The 23,163-nt window shown below is 31.5% G+C and overlaps 1 protein-coding gene across 1 annotated transcript; it reads right to left on the bottom strand.

The window, feature by feature from the left end:
• Window positions 1–20,080: 20,080 nt before the first annotated feature.
• LOC129913521 (uncharacterized protein DDB_G0283357-like) lies at window positions 20,081–22,126 on the bottom strand. The gene is made up of 2 exons (XM_055992256.1): window positions 20,347–22,126; window positions 20,081–20,274 (listed from the first exon to the last, which is right to left on the bottom strand). The coding sequence occupies exons 1-2, from the start codon at window positions 22,124–22,126 to the stop codon at window positions 20,081–20,083; spliced, it is 1,974 nt and encodes a 657-aa protein (XP_055848231.1).
• Between the last annotated feature and the right edge of the window lie 1,037 nt (window positions 22,127–23,163).

Here is a 23,163-nt window from a genome sequence, read left to right on the forward strand (position 1 = left end):
TTTGATAGACCATTTTGAAATGTTCTTTAAAAATTTTTAAGAGCTTATAATTAATTTATTTCAAATTGTAGTAGATTTATTTGGGCTATTCTAGCTGTCAGTTTATAACATATTGGGATTGTGTTTTAGATTTATTTGGGTTACAATTATTTATTTTAATGCTCGACTTTGGTTGGTCTTTTAGGGTTTTCTGAATAATTTCCTGCTATTTTAATATAAAAATAATTTGAATGATTGATTATGTGATACATATAAAAGTTTATGGTATCGATGTTTGCAGTACTGAATGTGATTTAAAATCTAATCTAAAATGTGTGTATGTGTGAAAAAAATAAAAATATTTTTGTTTTTAATCGATGAAACATCGACATAAATTACAGCACCATGGAAATGACAAGTAGGTAATAGGGAACATTTCAGATTCAGAAACTTAACGAAACTTTCGGCTACAAATAACACAGCCACACGACTAAGTTTTTCATATAGTTTTTGGGTCGCTGAAACCGAATCCGAAGTCCGTTTTTCCCCATCACGTCAGGTTTTTGAGATAACCTCAAAAAATGTCACGAAAACAAAAATTTTTTTTCTCTAATCTGGATGTGCGAATATGTTAATGATATAGTTTTTGGATCGCTGAATCCAGATTCGAAGTCAATTTCGTCCTATCACGTAAGGTTTCTGAGATATCCTAAAAAAAAAAAAAAAAATCATGTGAGCAATTCACACGTGGTAGAAGTGAAACCTTAAAAAATCATTTTTCTTTCAAAAAAAAAAATAGAAAAAATCTACCTATTTTTATTCTATCACCTTCAAATCCATGTTTTTTATATGACAACCTATATAAATTTTATATCATCTTAAAGCTTATTGTCTAAGCTCATATATATTAATCAGGTCTATGAGACATCTACAAAAAGAGCTAGAATTTTTTGAACTCGATCAATTTCCATCAAGAAAAGCGAAAAACACGTATTTTTATCTTCTCACGCTATTAAATCCATTTTCTTCCCTAAGAACCTACACCATCTGAAAGCTTATTGTCATAGCTCAAAATATATATACCGATCAAGTCTGTAAGACATCTACAAAAAGAGCTAGAATTTTTTAAACTCGATGAAATTTCATCAAAAAAAGCAAAAAAAAACATTTATTTTTATGTTCTCATGCTATTAATTCAATTTTTTTGTTTGACAGCCTATAAAAAATTTTATACCATGTGAAAGCTTATTGTTTCACCTTGTATAATGATGCATAAATCTTATTTCAAAGATGTCTACAAGAGAAGTTAGAATTTTTAAAAGTCAACCATATCGAATTTCCAGACTGAGATTACGGTACTTCCTGGTCATCGCCAACAGATCTCCACAGGTGTTTTGAGGTATTTTTCAATTTAAGATTGTGTAACTTGTAGAGCACGTACCGTTATGTGTGATATATCAAATAAAAGGTTATGCTATCAGCATGCGTATTAAAGTTAAACCAAATTTGTATGTGCACTAGATCAAAAGATATAACGTGTGTTGGAAAAGAACATCTTTTTACCGTTATCTCCGAATTTTGAATATAAAATTAATTGAAATTTTGTACAATTATAATTTATTTAATTACCTATCTACAGCACAAATTCCATTCATAAATCTATTAAAACAAAAAAGTTATAACAAGTTGAAGTCGTGTCGCGTTTTCGTTTCATCTTGTTTCAAATCACAACGATACTAAAGAAGTTTTCACTTCAAAAATGTCAAAACCAAAAAACAAAAGTTCTTATCTGACATTTTTTGAGGAAATCTCAAAAACCTGACGTGATACGGCAAAACAGAGTTCGGATTCGGTTTCAGCGACCCAAAAACTATATGAAAAACTTAGTCGCAACCCCAGGTCAGAACATTTATTTTTTTTGTGTGGCTGTGTAATTGATGACTTTTTCAAGTAAGTTTTAAGCTTGAATTGAATTTCAAGATATGCCACGGTACTGACATTAAATATTTTCATCCAGCGGCAATGATTATTTTGGTTTGAAAATGGTGTAATAAGATTACAATACTTGTTAGTGTAAATTTATAAATCAACATGCAACGAGTTCAAAGTAATAAAAGTCGGATATGCCGCGGTACTGACTTCTAACTTTTCCTCATGCAATGAATATTTTGGTATGAAAGTGATGAGATATACTATGAGTCCTAACTTTCTAACTATTGCTTTTGCAGATAAATAAAACTATATTCCATTAAAATAAGTTAAAAGTTATAGTTACATGTCACGGTTCTGACATATCACATGTCACGGTTCTGACATATCACTATTTCGTCCAGCAATGAATTTTTTCAAATGAAAATTATGCGATTCAATATAAGATCTAAATTTCTAAAAGTTGCTTTGGTAGATTTATAAAATTACATTGCATAAATTGAGTTACAAGTAATAAGAATAGGACATGTCACGGTACTAATATTTAAGAACTTCATTTAACATCCGCCTTTTTAAAGGTTACAATTTAGATTAAACATTAGCTACGCCCTATGGCGTCTACCTACATAAATTTTAACAAAAAAAAAAAAAAAAAAATCATTAACCATTGATGTTCCCTCCTGATTTCTAATGGGAACTAGAACATTCACTTCTAACCTAAAAAACCACTGAAAACATACAAAACTCTACTATTAACACTAAATTATTGTCTTTGTAAAAAAAAACAACTCCAAAGAAATCTAGATTAATTGATATTCAAAAAAGTTTTTGTATTAGCATTGAGCCATTGTCACCGTGCGTCGTCGTCGTCGTCGTCATTTTCCCACGTTCATCGCCCAATGAAAGAAAAATACTTGCGACATGTGATCATACAACAATTAGCATGGAGATTAATAATTGCTTGTGTATAAGTTAAGTATAATATCTGTGGCACGCTATGTCGCCATCAACAACAACAACAACAATAAACAAAACACTACTCCAGAAGAACTCGGATACAAAATAATTCGCTATCCGATCTGATCTCTCATCGTCGTCTCTTTAAACTATTGTTAAAAATTTATTTTATTTTTATGTCACATAGTTAGAGCAGGAGATGACGACGACTTTCGTTTGACGAAACAATTGAGACAAGGTCGATGGCAGAATAAGTTGTTTTTCCTCTACGATGGGTTTATATTTTATTGATTTGACCCTTTGTACGAAATTAAAGATGATTATAAGAGAAAAGTGCGTAGAGTCCAATGTCTTCTGACCATTTTAATAACATCTTGTACACAATTCTTATAGTGCACTTGGTATTTTTTATGTTTGTATATGCGAATAAGAAGTACCTGGGGACAAGTTGTGTGTGGGACGAAAAATACCAATACGACGACTTGATGTTGGCAACTTTTAAGTGTCACCACTTTAAGTTCGAGTTTAGTTCAATTTATTCTTCAAACTAATCCCACCTCGCCGAACTACAATGACGACTACGAGTGTACAGTGGGACAGTATGAAGGGTTCATTTGGAATATGATCTATTAAAATGATGTCGGCAGAAGTCCCGCAATATAGAAAAACATTTGATGCATGGAGGTGATAATTTGTCGGTAAGGAAGTACTGCAAATTATTTTCTAAATGATGATATCCGCGGTACTTAAATGAAATGATGCATGAAATTGTTTATCTATCGGTAAGGTAGTGATGTGAGTTATTTTGTAGAACCCACCATTTACCTTTGCAAAGGCAAGGTAGTGTTGATAGCCAAGTTCAGGCCAGTTTCGCAGCTGATTAAGGCTCATTTTCACAACAGACTTAGTGGTGCTTAAGTGACACTAAGATAGGTATGTGTTCTAAATTACAGTTCTTGTGGATCTGAACTGCATTAATATACCTAGTGTCAACTGTATAGGCTCACTATAAGGAATATACTAGACAATTCGTTATGAAAAAAATGAACTACCTTACCGACCGTGAGTTTTAACGCTGTCTGTCAAACTGAGTGAATCTTAAAACAGAAGCGACACTTGATTTGGTAAAACGTGCACTGCCTTACCATGCCTTCAATTAAAATTCTACTGTGAAACTTGAAAGGTTTCATATCAAATTTAAGTCTATTTTGCCCCACTGTAAATCCACAACGGACGCTATACAAACTTATAATAATTCAAACAACAAAAAAAAAATATCTCTAGATGCAAATTTTTTATAAATGCAAAATCGAAAAATGAAAGAGAGAAAAAAAATAATATTATATCGCTGACTTGATGCTGTTATTCTGGCGCGTAATCAAGGTCTATCGCATCGCAAAACTCAACTCCCTGGATGGAGGATGGTGGTTTTTGTGGTTTAAAGCTATAAAAACTTCATCTCTCGCTCTTATTCACTCACTATAATACAAAACCTACATAAAAAATATCGTGCAAACTTCAACAACTATTTATGGCAAATTTTCATAAAACAAATGAAGTGAGATTCAAACCACACACCGTTGGTTTTGGTTTAGTTGGTTGACTCGTGGTATGGTGTTTCTTTTACCTGATTTTCATAATTAATTCGCGTGAAATGGAAAACTTTACGTTTTCACTTATATTTCTCGAGTAGGTATATCGGAGAGAATATAAAAAAAAGGTTGTCTTGAGATTATTTTGTATTATAATTGAACGCATTGGAGTGAGGGATTTTTGTCAAGTTTGTCATTATATTTTTTTTTTTGTTCTACGTCTACGCCCAAAATATGTGCATGACAATGGTGTTCGCTTGCGTGTGCCTCAAGGGGACACATTAGTCTCGCACTCTTGTAAAACATTTTAATATTAAGTGTTCTGAATTTTTGAATAATTCATGATTTCAAGTTTTTATGCTACTGCAATAGCAGCAATCTAAAGTAGGTATGTCTTAACAAATTAGCAATGTTTTTTTTTTTCTAATAAATATGACATAGATATCAACATAAGTTTGTAGCAGTTTGATGGAATTATTGTTTCAAAACAATGGTAAATATATTTACATAAAATTCTTTTAAATATTTTTTTTTAAATTAACTTGTCATGGCTTTGAGATGTCTCAAGGTTGGGCTTTTAGAGAACAAAAGAATAAATAATAAAAGTGTGGTCAGTAGGACATATTTTTAGAGGAAAGTTGACATAAAGAAACATGATATTCAAAATGTCTTAAGATTTAAATTTATTCTTAAACATTGTTGTTATTAGTTTGGGACTTTTATAACGATAAATTTGATCTTTCTGACTCATTTGTGAGATAAAGAGTGAAGACAGATGTTAGAAAATTATATGTCATGTAACGGATGGGAAAACACGAGGAAGAAAAGACATCAACCGACTTTTGGATATTATATTTTTGTGTGTATACGGGTGTGATAAAAATAAGAGTTTTATTAAACTTATTACGGTATTTAGGAAATTTCACATAATGTACTCTATTTTGTTATTTTTTTTAACATTATATTTCTCTTGCCTCTTCACAATATCTTAAGAAAATGGGTGTGACATAAGTTAGGAAATCACACCCGTTACATGCAATCTTGCAGTTTTCTGATTTTTGTAGTTATAAAATATGTCAAAATATAATAAATAAGATATGAAAGCTTTTAACATTTTACTGAGTATGCAATAATATCGAAAAACTATGTTTTATGTCACACCCGTTACAATGTAAATACATATCTGTTTGTGAATTTACAGGCTGAAAATCAAGAAGCGTAAGAAGTTTGGTTAGTCTGTTTAAAAAACAATTATATATATAAAACACATAAATAAAGGGTCGATAAGACAGTTATCACTTTTATAAAATAATCGTTCCAAAATTAACAGAATAAGCGAACAGAACTTTTATAAAAGTTAACTTGCAAACTCGCTAAGTAAGCAAACGGAACTTATATCATATCAAAGTTAAATTAGAGACTCGCTAGATAAGCGATGTGCGATAGCTTTATGGATATACAAAAGACAATAATAGGCGTGTTCATATTCACTGCAGCTGTTTGTTTTCCCTCTGGTTCGCATTCTGTTGGTTCGCAGATAGAAATGAAATAATTTATGCAAAACTAAGGGCCTCTATGCCGACTTGATTTTATGGTTACTTTGGCCTTAAAGAACCTTAAACTTGTCCTTATCGAATCAATCTATGACACACATTGTTTATCGGAATAAGAAAGAACCCTGATCTAAAAACGAACATCATTATTTAACTGGCTAATCGCTAATCTATTACCTTTCAAATTTGTACATTAAATACTCCACCCACGTATGTTATAAAAACAAAACAAAACCAAAAAACACAGACAGAAAAATTAAAAACAAAAAAAAAAAAAAAAACACATTGTACAAAAAAAGAAATAATAATAAGGTTTAGCCTCGAACCTGGCCTACATTTGGTTCAATCCAAGTTGAATTATATGTATATCAACTTTATATTTAAAGTAAATTTCCGTACAAAGCAATTTGTATTGCTTCCGGAATTATTATTAAGAAACTTTGCGTAGCCGCTGATTAAGATATTTTGTTTTTGTTTTTTTTTTTTTTTTTTTTTTTTCAACTTAAAAGATAAAATAAAACAAAACCGCATCACAAACATTGCATTTAAATAGAATATTATCAACTTAATAATGAATCATTTCACTACAAGTGAATTGCGAATGAATTAAAATTTTATTTATCAATCAATTTAATATTTTGTTTTTTTTAATAGATATGCACGTCAAAAGTATCAACTTCAAATGAATTGTTTTTTGTTCGGATGCAAGTAGGCAGTAGGTATTATTATAAAGCAATCAATCGTTTTCAATCAAAATGTTTCATTTTTTTTATTAAAAAGAAATTTAACTTCACGCCAACGAATGCAACAAAGTAGTTTTATATAACATTTTTGTAGGTTTTTATATAACATTTTGTAGGTTGGGTGATCAGGGTAAAAATGCCTGAAAACAAACAGGTCTATTTTTCAATTGAACTATGCGACGACTTTTCTTAAAAACTTTCCCACTGCATGCAGAAAATTACTTCATTTGATCTGGAATTATTTTAACAATCCTATAAGGATTCCCATAAAAAAATTAGAGAGACATGTGAAAGAAGGTGAATGTGAGTCGCTGTTGACCTATAAAATTTAATTTTAAGTGAAAGAAATTGTAAGTAAAATTTAAGTCCATTTTTTTTTGTGTAATAAGCCAACATATTATCAACATTCCTGACAAAGAACCAAAAAACTCCCACCATCTGTGTTCCAAATAAGCCTCACAACCAAAAAAATGTTCTAAGACTCTCAAACTAGGTTATGCCGTATCTAATTCTCTTTTAAGTACACACATTATTACTTTTTCTTTCTTTCAATTTCCACAGAATTTCTCATTTAATGTACAAGTAGTAACAACCTTAGAATATAGAAATACAAAAAAATTACATGTTAAGTGACAAATCTGTGAAAAAAAAACAAAACAACTATTTGAATAGAATTATTGGTGACCCAATTACATAATAAGACTCGCATTTATCTCTGTTTTTTGTCTCCGTCTGGAAAGTTTGTAACCTCACAATATGCGATTACAAACACGCATCGTCACCAGGTGGGTTTGCTGTTGTTTGTAAGGCCAATTAAAGATATCAACAAACAATTCACATTCAAATTTACACTATGTTCATCTTTTTCTTTCTCAAAACAACACATATAAATACGCTTGACACTTAAAAAAAAAAAAACATTTGAGATTTGAGGTCGGTAACAATGCTTGTCAGATTGGCTAATTGGTACTTTTAAAGTCTTCACCACTTTACATGTAATTCTCACCACACGATCATTTTCAATGGTCGCATAATTGTCAATTAGGGTCGGTATTACAGTTTACAACCAGATTTTCATTTTTTTTCTCTTGTTAATTACTACCCTATCATGGTCAACTATCAAATGTCTTCACCATTTTTTCAACATAAAATAATTCTCACCACACCCACATTCAAAAAATAATGACGTTTTTCAAAACTCTCCATATCTTACGTCAAATTTATAATCAAAATATTGATTCATCATTTAAAACGAATGAGGAATATAAAAATGAAATCAAAATTTAAACAAAATGGAAAAAAAAATACGACTCATCTTCCCACTTTTAACTGACAGCAAATTATCGAAGCGAGCGACAAGTCGCGACGACACGGCATAGACGATGACGATTGGACACGTCAAAAATTAGACAATAGTGTCTAGGTCATGTCTGTTTATGCATCAAACATACCTATCACACAAATTGTCTATTTACACAAAGAGATGTGCTGGAATTTTACTAACAACAAATTTCTTATATTACCTCATTTAACACGAGTACGAAACAAATCAGACCAGACACAAACATCAGTTTTTTTTAGAATTGAACTTATGATAATGATGATTCATATTTTGTGTCAGATTAGAAATAAAAAAGTTTGACATTTCATAAGTGGCTCATGTTTAATTTATCAGTATAGGAACCGCATTCAAATTATGTGTGATAGTGTGATACGCCTCATTTGTAATGGTAAAAAATATTAAAAGTTCCTCCATTTGAATATAAAATGACAACCAGCAGCACAATAAGCTTCGCTAATAAGAACTTGGTACCCTCTAGACAAGACTTAAGCCGGAAATTTCATATTGAAGGAATTATTCTGATTTAAGTGGTTAGCTTGTTTTTTTTTTTTTTATTCAAACCAAAGAGTACTTAGAATAAGTTTAGTGGAATAATTATGCGTCGTGCCCGCAAAAAACTAAACCAGTAAGAAAAAAAAAAATGTAAATGTGGTTTTGGAAAGTCTAAAATAATTATGAATTTAATTTCATGCTAATAGAATGAAAACTCTGGCAATTACTTGTCGTATACTGTTGCCACATATCCGTATAAGTCGAGAATATGATGATTCAATTTATTAAGATCTGTTTGTGAATTAATCTTTTTTAAATTTTTGAATTGGCAGCTATTTATTATATAAGACTTGCGACAATTCTAACAAAAAAAGTATAAACCACAAGTGAAAGTTTTGGTTTTTATAAATTTTTAAAATATTCATCGAAAATAAGTTTGGGTTTATAAACAATGAATATGGACAACCATAACAAAAACAGTCATGTGCTATCGGCTGTGCCGAATCATTTGATTAATTCGAATTGAATGCTGCAACTCAGTATTGTTTTGCTACCAATCTCATTTTTCTTTCTCACTTCTTATAATAGAGAGTTATGTTTTAAGTTATTTTAAACTTTTGAAATTTGTTCAGATCTCCTTCAGAATCAGTAAAGTGAACACAGCCAATTTATTTTGACGTTTGGCAATAATTAGGTGCGTTTACTTTCTTTATCATGAAATGTGCTTTCAAAGTGATAGATGACAGGACATTTGATATTTCAAACATTTTGTTCCTAAAAGTGACAGTTCAGTCAAATTTCGTTGTTTGGTTCTGTTCGTTTACTTTTTTTTTCAGCAAAAATCTGACGTATTTTATGTTGTAAAATGAAATGGTTTAAAAATTGCTCTTTTTTTTTTGGAAATGAGAATGTGCTATTGAATGCAGGTTTTCGATTGTATTGCTAATAAACAAAGATTTTGCGGGTACTGATTGGATATCATATAAATGTTTAACGTTAAACAAAATACTCTTCTTTTTGCTAAAAATATATAATAGTTTCTTACTTCAATGTCAACGATCTCATAATTTTTGTCAAATTATCAAAAATTATCTTTTCTCACTTAAACCCTATAACAATTCTATTCATCATTATACAAATTCACAAAACTGATCTTGAAAAGCTATTAATAATGACCTCTGAATTCTTCATTTAAAAAACAAATACCGCAAGTATAATATCTCATTAAGCTATCATTTATGATGGGTCTTCTTCTTTTTTTTTTTTAAATGCCTACAAAGTTCATTAAGCACAAAAAAGAAACAGAAAAACTGAAACATTCTTCTAATTAACTGTGTAATTGAAGTCATTTCTCTATTTAGATGGATTCAAAATATGTTTAATATGCATGCGCATGAATGTCAGCTATGTATGTATGTTTAATTTTTTTTTGCTTATAAAAGCATAAATATGCAAACACAATATTGTATTTGTGCGTATTTGTGTGTGTGTATAAATCAAATCGAAGTGACAGCTGAGCAAACTAATCCAAACAGAACGCGCGCGCCGCTATGGCGCTAATTTAAAGTGACAATGAGTTTTGTGTGATATTCATTTTAAAATATCTTCATTTTTTTTTGTATTTATATTTTTTTTGCAATAATGACATAATCATACAAAATGCTTTTCTATTAACATGAGTTTTGTTTTGTTTGATGATTGCTGTGTTTTGTGTTTTTGCAGACACGACAAAATGGGATTAATCAAAATGTGCTTTGTTTGTTTAATCAAACAGAATGAGAATTTTGAACTTGTTCATTTTTGTGGTAAAAATTCTGTTTTTTTTTTTTTTTTCTTCAATGATTTCATTTCTTTAAATCCTGTTTATATGCTGTTCAATTAGTCGATGATTCATTGCAATTTATAAGAAAAACCGCACTTGGCGGAACTTACTTCTAACGGAACTTTTTGCTACGTCATGTTGCACTGAATCCTTTCATTTGACAGAACGAAAAGAAACGGTTTGGAAATTCTGACATTAGCATCCGTTTGTTTCCGTCTATTAAAGTCGAGCATTTAGGGTGTAAACATTTACATACTTAAGTAAAGTAAATGTCAGATGACAGTTCGTTATGTTTTGTTGAGTATTTTAGATATGTTCCTTTTCTTGTGCTACATAACACAGTTCTACTTTATTTGCTTATGAGAAATTCTTTTGTTTTTAAAACACCCTTTTAAAGATTGTAGTAAATAATAAACAAGGAAACACAGCCAAATAGTTATCTCACATTTCATTAAATGACTCTGCGCGATGTTTGTGAGTACTTTAACCCGTTTCCCTGTGTTCTGTCATCATTATTGCGCGATCTACTTTTGTTTCTTATATATTCTTTTGACAAAGAAGCGCTGAATGGATGAAAGATGTTCTGTGGTGGCGGTGACTTATACGCAACACCATAAATTAGTTTGAGTTCGATTCCGTTCACTGACTGGACCTCTGGGACTAATATAAAGTTGTTTTGTTTTCTTTCTTTTTTTTCTTCTTGATTATGATTAACGCATATCTACTCTACACACAAGACAATTATATTGCGGCGGGCAAACGACCCCAATATTACTCGCAACACTCGTATATTCATTCACCAGTGGATAGTGTTTGTTTTCTGATGATTTTCATTGTTTTGCAAAAAGGGAACAACAAAAGCAGAAACAAGTGAAAACGGTTTTTAAATGATGATGATGACGACCTTGTCTCTGAAATCATCAGAAGCTTTGTAATGCCAACAACCCCATCGTAATACAAGATCGGTTATAGGTACGGTGACCATATTTCTAGAAGCGAAACCCGGGACAGATAAAAAATTCGTTGGATCGTTTTGAAAATATTGATTTTTCACAAAAAAAAAAAAAAAAATTTTATTTTTTTAAAATGAGTTTTGATAATTTCCTTATTTTGATACTATGATTTCTTAAACGATTTGATGGGAGCATTTTCATTGAAATCATTTAAATAGTATCCGAAATCAAGAAAGCTGATTTATAATAGGTACCTTACCTACTGTTAATAACTTCTAAAAAAATATTTTTTCAATAAAAAAAAAACTTTTCCTGATATAGCTTTTCAACTCGACAAATACAAGCTGGAACTAAACAAAATGACAAAAAAAATTTAAAACTAAAGCCTAGTCTTGAAGTGAAACGAAAATTTTCATATAAACCAGAACGACGAAATACGAAAATTTAGTTTTTCGATGCACATTTACGCAGCTTAACCACCGAAATTCTTTACTGTGCTAGAATATTTGGAGAGTTTTCAATCGTTTTTCACTGACATTTACCTGTCCAAGTAATTTTTCTTACTCTAAAAGAGTTTTTTGACTTTGGAGACTTATTAGAAAAAATTAATTTAAATCAACCAAAGACTGTTTTTTCTTGTTTTCCGTACAAAGTTTTGAAAATTTTGAATAATCATTTTTATCAAAAAAAAAAAAAACGGCTTCCATGGATCGAAACTAGGTTTTATGGTTTTCTCATAAATTCTATACCCAGAACTGGACCACACTGCAAGCACAAGCTTTCCAATACAAAAAGAATTATCAAAATTGGTTCACTCCGTTCAGTTATGAGTTAACAAACATAAAAAAATAAATTAAAAAAATACAGACGAATTGAATAACTCCTCCTTTTTGGAAGTCGGTAAAAAAAAAATTAGAAAATGTGCAAATACGGGACAATCACGGGACAAATTCCAAAATACGGGACACTTATACGTCCCGGGTTTCTTAAATAAAAACCCGGGACAAGCTGTTGAAATACGGGACAGTCCCGGGTAAACCGGGACGGATGGTCACCGTAGTTATAGGATAAGGTTACTTAGAGAGAGAGAGGGAGAGTGAGTAAGAAATAGAAAGAACAAGTTGTTGGTTCACAATTTAATAATAATAAATGTGAAATTTAATTCCGTGCTTACACTAGCGTATGAATCATAATAATTTGTAAACAAAGAGGATGTGAAATTAGGTAATCTTTTGATCTCATATATGCGGGTGAACTCGGGTTAAAATATTCGAATTTCATTTACTTGATGCCTGTCACTTAAAAAAAAAAAAAAGCGAACTCAAACAGTTCTTCGGTCATTCAACTGTCATCTAACTACTTGAAGCATTAGGTGTGTTCGTGTTCTTGAATTTCATTTATTTGATGACTTTCAAGTCTTCAACTTGCTTATGTCAAAACGGAAGTTTGACTTTTGCAAACTAAGAAAATGACATTAATTAATGTAGATATTTTCTTTTCTTATGTTTGTATTCGTTAATAGACTAGAAAAAAACATGTCTACACGTTCGAGTTGGAAAAGAAAAAAACGAGCGACATTTTGACAAATGATAAAATAACGTGTTTTAATTTGTTAAGGGTGTCACGTTATTTTGTATGACGTCAAATGTGATGAACTTTGACATTTTATGAATTTAAATTCATATCCGATCGGCAAAGGAACTTAAAAAACTGTCAAATATTCATGACTTTTTTTATATGCGGCGGCGCTGAGATGATTACAAATGAAACTTACACACCTCGATAATGATCGTTAGCATTAATTTTTTCTTCGAATATTGATTTATTTTTTATTGATCAATGAGATGTCAAAGTCAATTGAACAAAATGTGTTGAGAATTTCAAGAGTATTATTTGTCAAGTCTATCTCATGATGATGGGTCGTGATAAAATTTCTTAACTACTTTTCAATTTAAATAAAAAGAGTCTTGCGCGCTAATGGCTTTTTGCCGAAGAGAGTAGTAGTTGTTTCTCATTTAAAATTTAAGGCACATTTTTAACAATTGGAATAGTTATGATTTCCCGCTAAACGAGCGCGAATGAATCAGTTTTGTTTTTGTTTCGTTTTATTTTTTTGTTGTATTTAATGACGTACAGATAAGCTGATTTTGATTTCTTTCTTTTCAATCTTCAATGTTTTTTTTTTGTCTTCTTAGCACACATTTTAAAATATGACCTTGCAATGCATATTGCTAAAATTTTGCAAAGCTAGACATTTTTACGAAGGTCAGTGTTTTTTCTGTAATTGCAATTCAATAGCAAGATTAAAAAAGCTTATAATTATCGACAAAATATTTTTGCTAGCTTTTGTGATATTTTATATTTTTTGCCAAGAGGAAATGAATCAGCATGTCTTGTTGTTAATAATTAAGAAGAAGAGGTTATTTGTATATTTTAAAATGAATTCCTAGTATCTCAATTGGTAATGTATATTATTTGGAAAAACTAAAGAATGAGGTTTTTATTTAAACACTGCAATGTGTTTTGGTTAAACCAAATTCTTCATTGGAATTTGTTATTATTTTATGAGTTTAAAAAAAGAAATATACAAATAAATATGAAAATAGAAAGACTTCTGCACAAAGAGCAACTTGTTGCACGTCTATATTGTATTTTGTCTTAAATTTTATTTTGAAAATGTTTATGGCCATTTTCGATCCATAAACCTCTAACCCCTGAGTAAAAACAAATCCTAAAAGATTTCTATTGACCTTAGAAAGTTCAGCTTTTTGTTATAGAATCTTTGTGTTGGTTAGACCTTGAACTCAAAATCCTTGGAAGAATTATTAAGCAGAACATTGCTGTGCGTTTGACTTTTTGATTGACTGTAAATGTCTGTACGTGACATTTCTTAATTTTTGTTTTAATCTCTTACTAAAGTATGTAGGGATTTCAATTTAATGTGATGTCATCGACAAATACAATCTACCTACAAGATTTGCTTAGAAAAAAAACAGCCGAAAACATGTACGTGACGGCAGATTTGTTGTTACGTGACCTTGTAACTTTTTATAAAGTAGAAAACACCCGGGAAACACGGTTTTCAATTGGTCCGCAAAATGCTTTCATCTTTAACACCGTTTTAAGAGCTTTCGTAAGTGTTAAAGAAATAACTCCAAAAATTTTGTACTTACTTTGGTCTTGTCAAAATTATCCAATTTTAAAGTAGGGTAGGATGGTATAAGAGTGCGCGGTTGATAAGAGTGCGCAAGGCCATTTTCTACGGTTTGAAAGGGAGTATGAGACTGAATGCACTTATTTTGGAAAGATCTAAATGAGTTTGATCTGCTGTCAAAATTTCATTCAAATGTGTTTGTAAACAGAGGTGCTAGTTAAGTTTAAGTTTTTTAGCACTTTTTTTTCGAATATTTCTTGCCAAACAAATTAAATTTTCCGCTTAACAACAAAAAATAACAATAAACAAAGTATGGGACATTAAAAAGTCGACAAAAAGAAACATTTGAGGAACAGGTAAGACTGGTCATAAAGTGCATTGTGAAATATATATATATTCTTCGATTACATGTCTGAGCGTGTAAGAGTGCGCACCATCATGATGTATAAGTACGGTGACCATCCGTCCCGGTTTACCCGGGACTGTCCCGTATTTTTACAGCTTGTCCCGGGTTTTTATTTAAGAAACCCGGGACGTGTAAGTGTCCCGTATTTTGTAGTTTGTCCCGTGATTGTCCCGTATTTGCAAATTCTCTGATTTTTTCATTCAAAATTTTAAAAACTTTGTACGAAAAACAAGATAAGCAGTGGTTGCAAATTTAAAGTTTTTCTAATTTGTTCGTATAAAAGCGTCAAGCCTAGTTTGCTGCCGAAGCAAAACGAAAATTTTTCTGAGTCTCCCAAAGTAAAAAAAAAATCTTTTGGAACAAGAAAAATTACCTGCACCGTTAAGTATGACAAACGATTGAAAACTCTCCAATTATTCTTGCACAGGTAAGAATTTCGTTGGTTAAGCTACGTAATGTGCAATGAAAAGTAAAATTTTCTTTTAGGATTTTGTTGAGCTCGTTTTATAATTTTCAATTTGCCTCTAGACTAGGCTTTAGTTTTTAAAATTTGCCACCAATTATATTTAACTCCAGTTTTTATTTGCCAGGTTGAAAAGCTCCATCAGGGAAAGTTTTTTCGAATAAAGAACAGAAGAGTTAAGAACCCACGTTGTCTAAAATTTCAAAAATTTTAAGGACATGTTAGAAGTTTATTTAAAGATTATACAATTTCAAATCATTTTAAATAAAATTAAAATGTTAAAAAATAGCTCTCCGATTTTGATTGAAAAAAATATTTTTTTAGAAGTGATTAACAGTACTTATTAAGTATAAAAACGCTTCCTTTATTTTGTATATGACTTAAATGATTTCAACGAAAATGCTCCCATAAAATTATTTAAGAAATCTTTATATCAAAATGGAGCAAAAATTATGAAAACGCATTTTAAAAAATTTCAATTTTTATTTATTTTTATGTTTTTAAAGAATCAATATTTTCAAAACCATCCGAAAAATTTTGTATGTGTCCCGGGTTTTGCTTCTGGAAATATGGTCACCGTATGTATAAGAGTGCGCGGGTTATAAGAGCAGTAAATGCTATCCAAGGCTTCAAAATAACTGGCATTTGTCCATATACCAGCAAACAGCAGCTAGAAAAAGCAATTCCAACCAAAAAGAAACCAAATAAAAGTTTTACAAAAAACAAGCGAATAAGAGTAACTAGGAAATATTGAAATTTTCTCGGAACCATTAATCGAAGACTAAATTGATTGTTCCTCATGCAAGGAGTGATGGGTTGAAAAATACTCTGTTTATTTAAAGATAGGCAATTTTATTTGCGACTTTTGTGCGAACTTACACCTGTGCGCAGCTGCGCACTCTTACAAACTAAGCCGCGCACTCTTACACAATAGGATGTATAAGAGTGCGCAAATTTCCTTATGTGGTATTTTGTTTATAACTATTGAATTAATACATTTTTGTTACCAGTTTTAAGTTTTTTTCGTTGCTTTGATTATAAACTAAAAACTATATATAAAAAAAGTAGTTAAGTTCTTTTTGTTATTGTTTTATTTGGTATTTTGTCTAAAATGCGCACTCTTATACCACCTTACCCTATGTATTTCAACACTCTAAAAAAAGGGGAAAAAATACATAAGTTCCGATCCTAGACCCTTGAATTGGATCTGGAATTTGGAGCATGAGTCCTGTATTTTACTTGCTGCATGCACCGGAAAAAGGTTATCTGATGATTCGGTAAGATCGTAACTTTAACTTTTTCCGAAAAAAGTGAATGTAAATGAGAAAGACGACGCGATTATTGCTACGGTTTTTTATAAGGCTTGTCACTCTCTTAACCCATTTAGAATGTATGTATATCAAGACCATATAACTCTTTAGCCTAAACCTTACCAAAAAATAATATAAGTTACTACCTTTCTGTACAAATTGTCACAAAATTGCTTACCCTTTTAAATATTTTACGGTCTACTTCTGCCATTGTTATAAACAAACAGTTCCAACTTTCAATTTTGTTCATATATTTCAACTTTAAAAGTACAAAAATTGTAAACAACCACATTCAACTGTCTGCTCTAGAAGTGTCTCTTATAAATAATAATAAATAATACAAGCAAAAAAAAAAAAAAAAAAATCAATCTGATGATGTAATGGAATAAAATGCATTTTTAGTTATTTCATGTGTTGCCTACACATCTGCACCAATAAAGATTATTTGAAATTGATAAAATATACTATATATATTCTTTTTTTTCAATTTGAAACAACACCTGACATTCGGTAACCATTTTGCAACCCACGTTAGATATGTCGCCATCATGAAGTACAAAAATACAACTTAACATGGTGTGGCTTTTTGGTATTAGAGTAGCGCTTAAAGCTGAGCCTACATCTTGTAGTATGTAGTTTTTTTTATTTTCTTCATTTTTATGTAGCAATGGATAAGAATATTGAGAAACTATATTTCTGCTGCCGCCCATGAATCACTCTTCAAGTCAAAGCAATCCCAAATTCGATTTCAAGAAACCAATGAACATTTTGTCGTTGTGGTCTATCTAAGGTGATAACTATTGTAATTTTTTTTTTTTTGTACCTATGAACAATGTATGTATGACAGTAAAAACGCTCTTACTCAAAAGCTGTTAAACTTGAAGTACCTTCTTAAAAAATAAGTACATACAGTTGAAAATCGAGTGACAGTTGGTATGATAAGGTAGTGCGCATTTCTGTGTTGGGAATAACTCCTATATCGGGCACTAAAGCGCTACTTATCCAACTGTTAATCTGGTCCAATTGCCTGATGTTAGAGGCTTAACTGTCACTTTCCACGTAAACAAAATTTGCACTGTCTTACCGTCCCGAACCTAGAAATTGAATGTTCAACTGACGTTTAGAATCCATTTCTAATTTGCTTTTTCATATGTAGCTTTACAAACAAAACTTTTGAAAAAAAAAAAAATGATATATTTCAGGTAAGGTAGTGTTGCCAGTCACACCAAAAATGGCATTTTGACAGCTGAGTTAATTGTGTTGAAATATCTTATTGAAATTCGATTTCAAGAGATTTTACTGTAATATTATTGCACTGCATACAAAATACCCACCGCATGTGTCGATTAAAATCTCCGATTGGGCAAATCTGTAAAATTAATTTAACTAACCGTCTACAAGAGTTTGTTGTTTTCGTTAACTTGTTGTTACCGCTCATACAGCCCACGAGTTATCAAAAAAATCTGTTTAACCATTAACACACAACGGCTATCAAAAAAATTGAGAGCCCACGTCATGCTTAACCGCAAGTTATATTTTTTTTTTGGTTTTGGTTTTTCTTAAGAACAAGCTTAATCCTGTGCTCATGTGGCGAGAGCAAGCAACCAATGTCAAACAAATGACATTGACAGCTGGATAGAATAGAATTCCTCTTTCGCTATCTCTTTCATCCTGTCATAATTGGCTAGTTCACCTTTTGTGGTTGGTCGGCAAACAGTAATAATTTTGTGTGATAATTGGCATTAATTCTTCAAGTTTATTCAACTTTCTCATAGGTACTGATACTTTCATAAAAAAAAAAACACTGTTGTGTTGCTAATTGTATTTGACATGACTCAATATAATATGATTTTATTTTGTTTTTATTCAACAATTATGTCTGGCCATTGTGAATTAGTATGAAAGAGTGGGTGAATATATCACGCTAATCAGCGATACTGTTAAAATGATTTTCGGATAAAAATAGATATTATTTTTAACAAAACAAAAAAAAAATCATCTTAATTTGATTTTATTTATGTGTTTTTATGTTTATTTCTAGATTTATGGTTTATATTTATTTTTGGCCTAATTTCTTTTAAAATTAAGATAATTTTTCATTCTGTTTGTTTGACGTTTTTTTTTTTAAATTTTTTTGTTCTCATTCGAACCTGTCTTCAAGCTAAATAAAAGCATTCTACGACTTATTTTAGATTTTATGGCGAAACAAGTTAATCTTTTTATCATTGCGTTGTTAAGAGCTTTTTCCTAAGTTTTCTAATAAGAATAATTACCTTTTTGAGGTGATTATTGTATATTTGGCAGCACTAATACACTACCACTGCATCAAATCAAATAGGCTGAAATCAAAATTGGCCACTTAAAATCGCTTCTTTTGTACAACAGCTATCCTCTCAAAATTCTCGTCACAACTGTTTGATTCCTTTTGTTGCTTTTTGTCACATCACGGAATTAAATAACAGTTTAACACTAAGTTTAGAGTCGGGAACACAGTAAGAAGAATCATATGTAAGTGATCACTAAAGGTGACATTTTTTAGCATAAAAGTGGAGCGTTAAAATATGACTCATGTAAAACCTGCGTAAAAGTTTACAGTAAAACGAAATTGAAAAAATAATGAAAGATTTCATTACTATTTTTGGAACTGAACACCGATTAAAATCGTTCAGAGTAAAATAAAAGCGTACACATTTTTTTTTTGACAGAATCAAACAGAATTTTGTGTTTGACAGAAAAGAATAAAATGTTCGTTGATTTTTGACATAAGCATTATTTAACGATGTACCAATTGGCCTCACTCCACCGACTCAACTGGACATTTCTGTGTTGCTTTCTCACTTGCACTTAATGGATAGCCAAAAGGCACAGTAAATTTTAAACTCATTAAAAATCCATGGACTTCTTAAAATGTCAAAATGTCGACAAAGGGAGACCATTGTTAACACCGTCATTTTTTAGGCGTGTTCCACTGCACATATATCTCTGATTGTATTCTATTACTTTTTTTCAACACAAAATAAGGAGTTGATTGCAGCCAAACAACTTCACATTACAAAATGGAGGCCAAAGGTCCAAATCTATGATAAATTATTACTTTTATTTTATATTAAAAGCATAAAGTGGTAATAATTAGTTAAAAAGAGGACATGTCATAAATTAATGTGTCCGACTTCTTATTTTCAGTTGTTTACCAATTTACTCTTTTACATTGACAGAATGCTCCATGGGACAATAACTTATTCCTTTCTCCAAGCAAACAAACAGACAAAAAATAAAACCCAACAAAACGATACTAAAAATAACTTTTTAAAAACTCTCTCTCTTCACAAAATAAATACAAAAAAAAAAAAAAAAAAAAAAAACAGAAAAAAATCAATTCCAAAACTTACTTATACTCACAGTTCGTGGGCTCCAAAATGTCTCTGCGGCTGTTTGGCTGTAAATAATTGTTATTGTTGCGATCGCTATACGACGAAGTATAAGTTGTCGTTGTAGTCTTTGTATGATGTTGTGGACATTTTGGAACCCACGATGCTACCGCTCGATAAACATCCGTCTTCCTTCTACTACTACCGCCATCTTTTCCATTTTGTTGTTGATGATGATGTGGATGTTGATGATGATGATCGTAGACATCATCATCATCATCACAATAATTGTTGGCACAGTCATTGTTATTGATATTGTCATGCACGCTGCAGCCCGTTCCACGGACTATTCTTCTTGCTGTTGTTGTAGATGTCGCTGTTGTCCTAAAACTACTACTTTCATTTTTGCCATTGTATAAATAACCACTGGTACGATATTGTTGAGTTTGTTGTTGTTGCTGCTGCTGCTGTCTTTGATGAGTATAATGCAAATGACTAGATGCTTGTGTGGCTTGGCCACGAGCTGTTGATTCGAAATAATGCTGATGTCGCTGCTGTCGCTGATAATAACTGCTACTAATGCTACTGGTATCGCTGTCATTCTTTTTTCGTTGTTGTTGTTGTTGTATGATCGGTTTGGAAAAGTCCACATAAAGTGGTTCGTTCGATGGTTTTCGAGTAAACTCATCATCATCATCTGCGTCGTCATGGTAATCGTCTTCGTCGATATCCTCATCGCCGCCATTGAACTTGGTCGTTCGTGTCATATTAACATCATCTATTCTGACATTTGAACGTTGGGCACCACTGCTATACGGACTATAGTTGCTGGATGAATGTGAAAACGATCGCTGGCGATAGAATTCATCTTCGAATGGCAAACCATTGGGAAACTTTGTAGAAAAGGCTTTCTTTGTCCGCGGGGAACCCTGACTTCCGCCACTTAAACTTCCACTGGCACTACTATTATTTAGAGTACTTCCAGTGCTGCCAACTCCATCATTACCACCCACTACCATCATCGGCGGGTATTGTCGCCGGTTTTGGTTGCTATTGAGCTGTGGCGATGACGAGCTGGAGAGTTTGTTGTCCTCTTTGTATTTCTTTTTGTGTTGCAGTGGCGCGGAAAGAGGGCCAGTTGTCTTGTTGTTTCCTGCTCTTGCTGGTTTGGTAATGTCTTTGGTCACTGGTGGAGCAACTTTTGCTGTTGCTGCTGTTGTTGTTGCCATCGTTGTCGACGTCGAGAACCTGTTGAAGTAACCACCATGATTGGAGGAACGACTACTATTCGAGTTGATAGGAACATTTTCTTTTGGCACTTTGACTGTATTGTAGGCTCGTTTTTGTGAGCCACAATTGAGGAGCGTCGAAGTGGGACGCCCACCATTATTGTTGTTGTTGTTATACATGGCAGCACCGTATTTCGGGACAATTGACTCGTCCGAAGCACCACTACTGCTTACCGCAGGTGACTTGGCGTGGTGCTGATGGGGTTGTAGGTTATTCCGGCTACGGAAGCTGATGTTACTTTGGTTGCCACGATCAAAGTTGTTGTTGTTGTTGTTGTTTTGTGATCTTGCTATGTTGTTGTTGTTGGATCGACTCCGTAGGAATTGTTTGTTGCTCGTGCTATTTGTGTTGTTGTTATTGGCAGACAATGCTGTTTTTGTTGGTGTTAGGTTTTTTGTTTTGTTACCACCATTAACAGCATCAGCATAAGATTCAATGCGTCTGCAAGTCTTTGGGGTAAGGGGTTTTATGGCAGTTGGTACATTTGATGATCCTGTCACCCTGTTGCGATAGTCGTCTCTAGCTGCTAAACTAGCTGTTGTTGACTTGGTGCCATACAAACTACTACGAAATGGTTGTAGTCTTTGATTGGTGAACGATGAGGATGAAACTGATTGAGATGATGACGATGAAGATGCTGTCGGTGATAAATAATTGTATTGTGGTTTTGTTGTTGTTGTGTTAGATGATGCTGTCGTTGTAATTGATGAAGAATTGATTTTGCCAGCTCGAAATGAGCTATATGGGCGTGTTGTGTATTGTCCCACAGGCATTTTGTTGATTTTTTTTTGGTTAAATTTAATTAAATTGATTTAAAGTTAAGCTTATCACAATTTTGTTTATTAATTTTTTTTTTATTTAACTTATGAAGAATAAATTCGATATAGACAAATTAATTATTTAAATTTAATTTTTTAAATTAAAAACAAAACAAAAAAATATATATCACACTTTTTTTCCTTTTTTCTTTTTGAAGAAGACTTGAAATTATGATTTTTTATTTTTATTACTTTTTGTATTTTCTTTTTAAAAGAAATTTTTGTTTTAAATAAATTTTCTATTTTTATATTTTCTTGTAGAATATAGATTGTGTTAATTATTTGTTGTTGTTGTTGGTTTAATAAATTATGTTGTTTATTTTTTTTTTTGTTTTTGTTATTTTTTTATTGCTGGTGTCATCACTTTGATTTTGTTTGTTTTAAGTCTATGATGACGATTGCTAAATGCCGTCGTCATCTGTTTTTGATAATTATTACGTTGCAACTTGCTTTCCGAATTAATTTTTAATTTAATAGAAACAAGCCGATGCATTATTAACTATAAATAAATGTGTTAATTAGAAACGGTCTTCTTTGGTGGTGTTTCATTGCGATGTGTGTGTTTTTTTCATTGAGAAGTCATGTGTTTTTTTTTTGTTGCTGGTTTCCCTATTCCTAACTCTAATTTTCTTTAAAAAACAATTTGATTTTATCCAAAATAAAAATAAAATACCCTCAAGCACTCTTGAAAAAACAATTAATATTTTCAAATGTATGTCATATAAATTAATCAAGTCGTCTCCGAAATTATGAAGAACAAACAAGCTTTTAAGATTGGATTATTTTTTCAAAATTTGGAATTGCGAAATTATAATGTCAAAACAATCAATGTGTCAAAATATACTACTGAAGGGGTTTTTATATTGGTTTTACTCCGCCAACTCGTTTTGACATTTCAGTGGTGGCTTTCTCACTTGCACACAAGAGTTAGAGATAGCCAAAAAAGGCAGAAAATTTCATTCAAATTCTTTGGACTCACAGAACTGTCACAA

This window comes from Episyrphus balteatus, chromosome 3, assembly GCF_945859705.1.
Source record: "Episyrphus balteatus chromosome 3, idEpiBalt1.1, whole genome shotgun sequence".
Lineage (NCBI taxonomy): Eukaryota > Metazoa > Arthropoda > Insecta > Diptera > Syrphidae > Episyrphus > Episyrphus balteatus.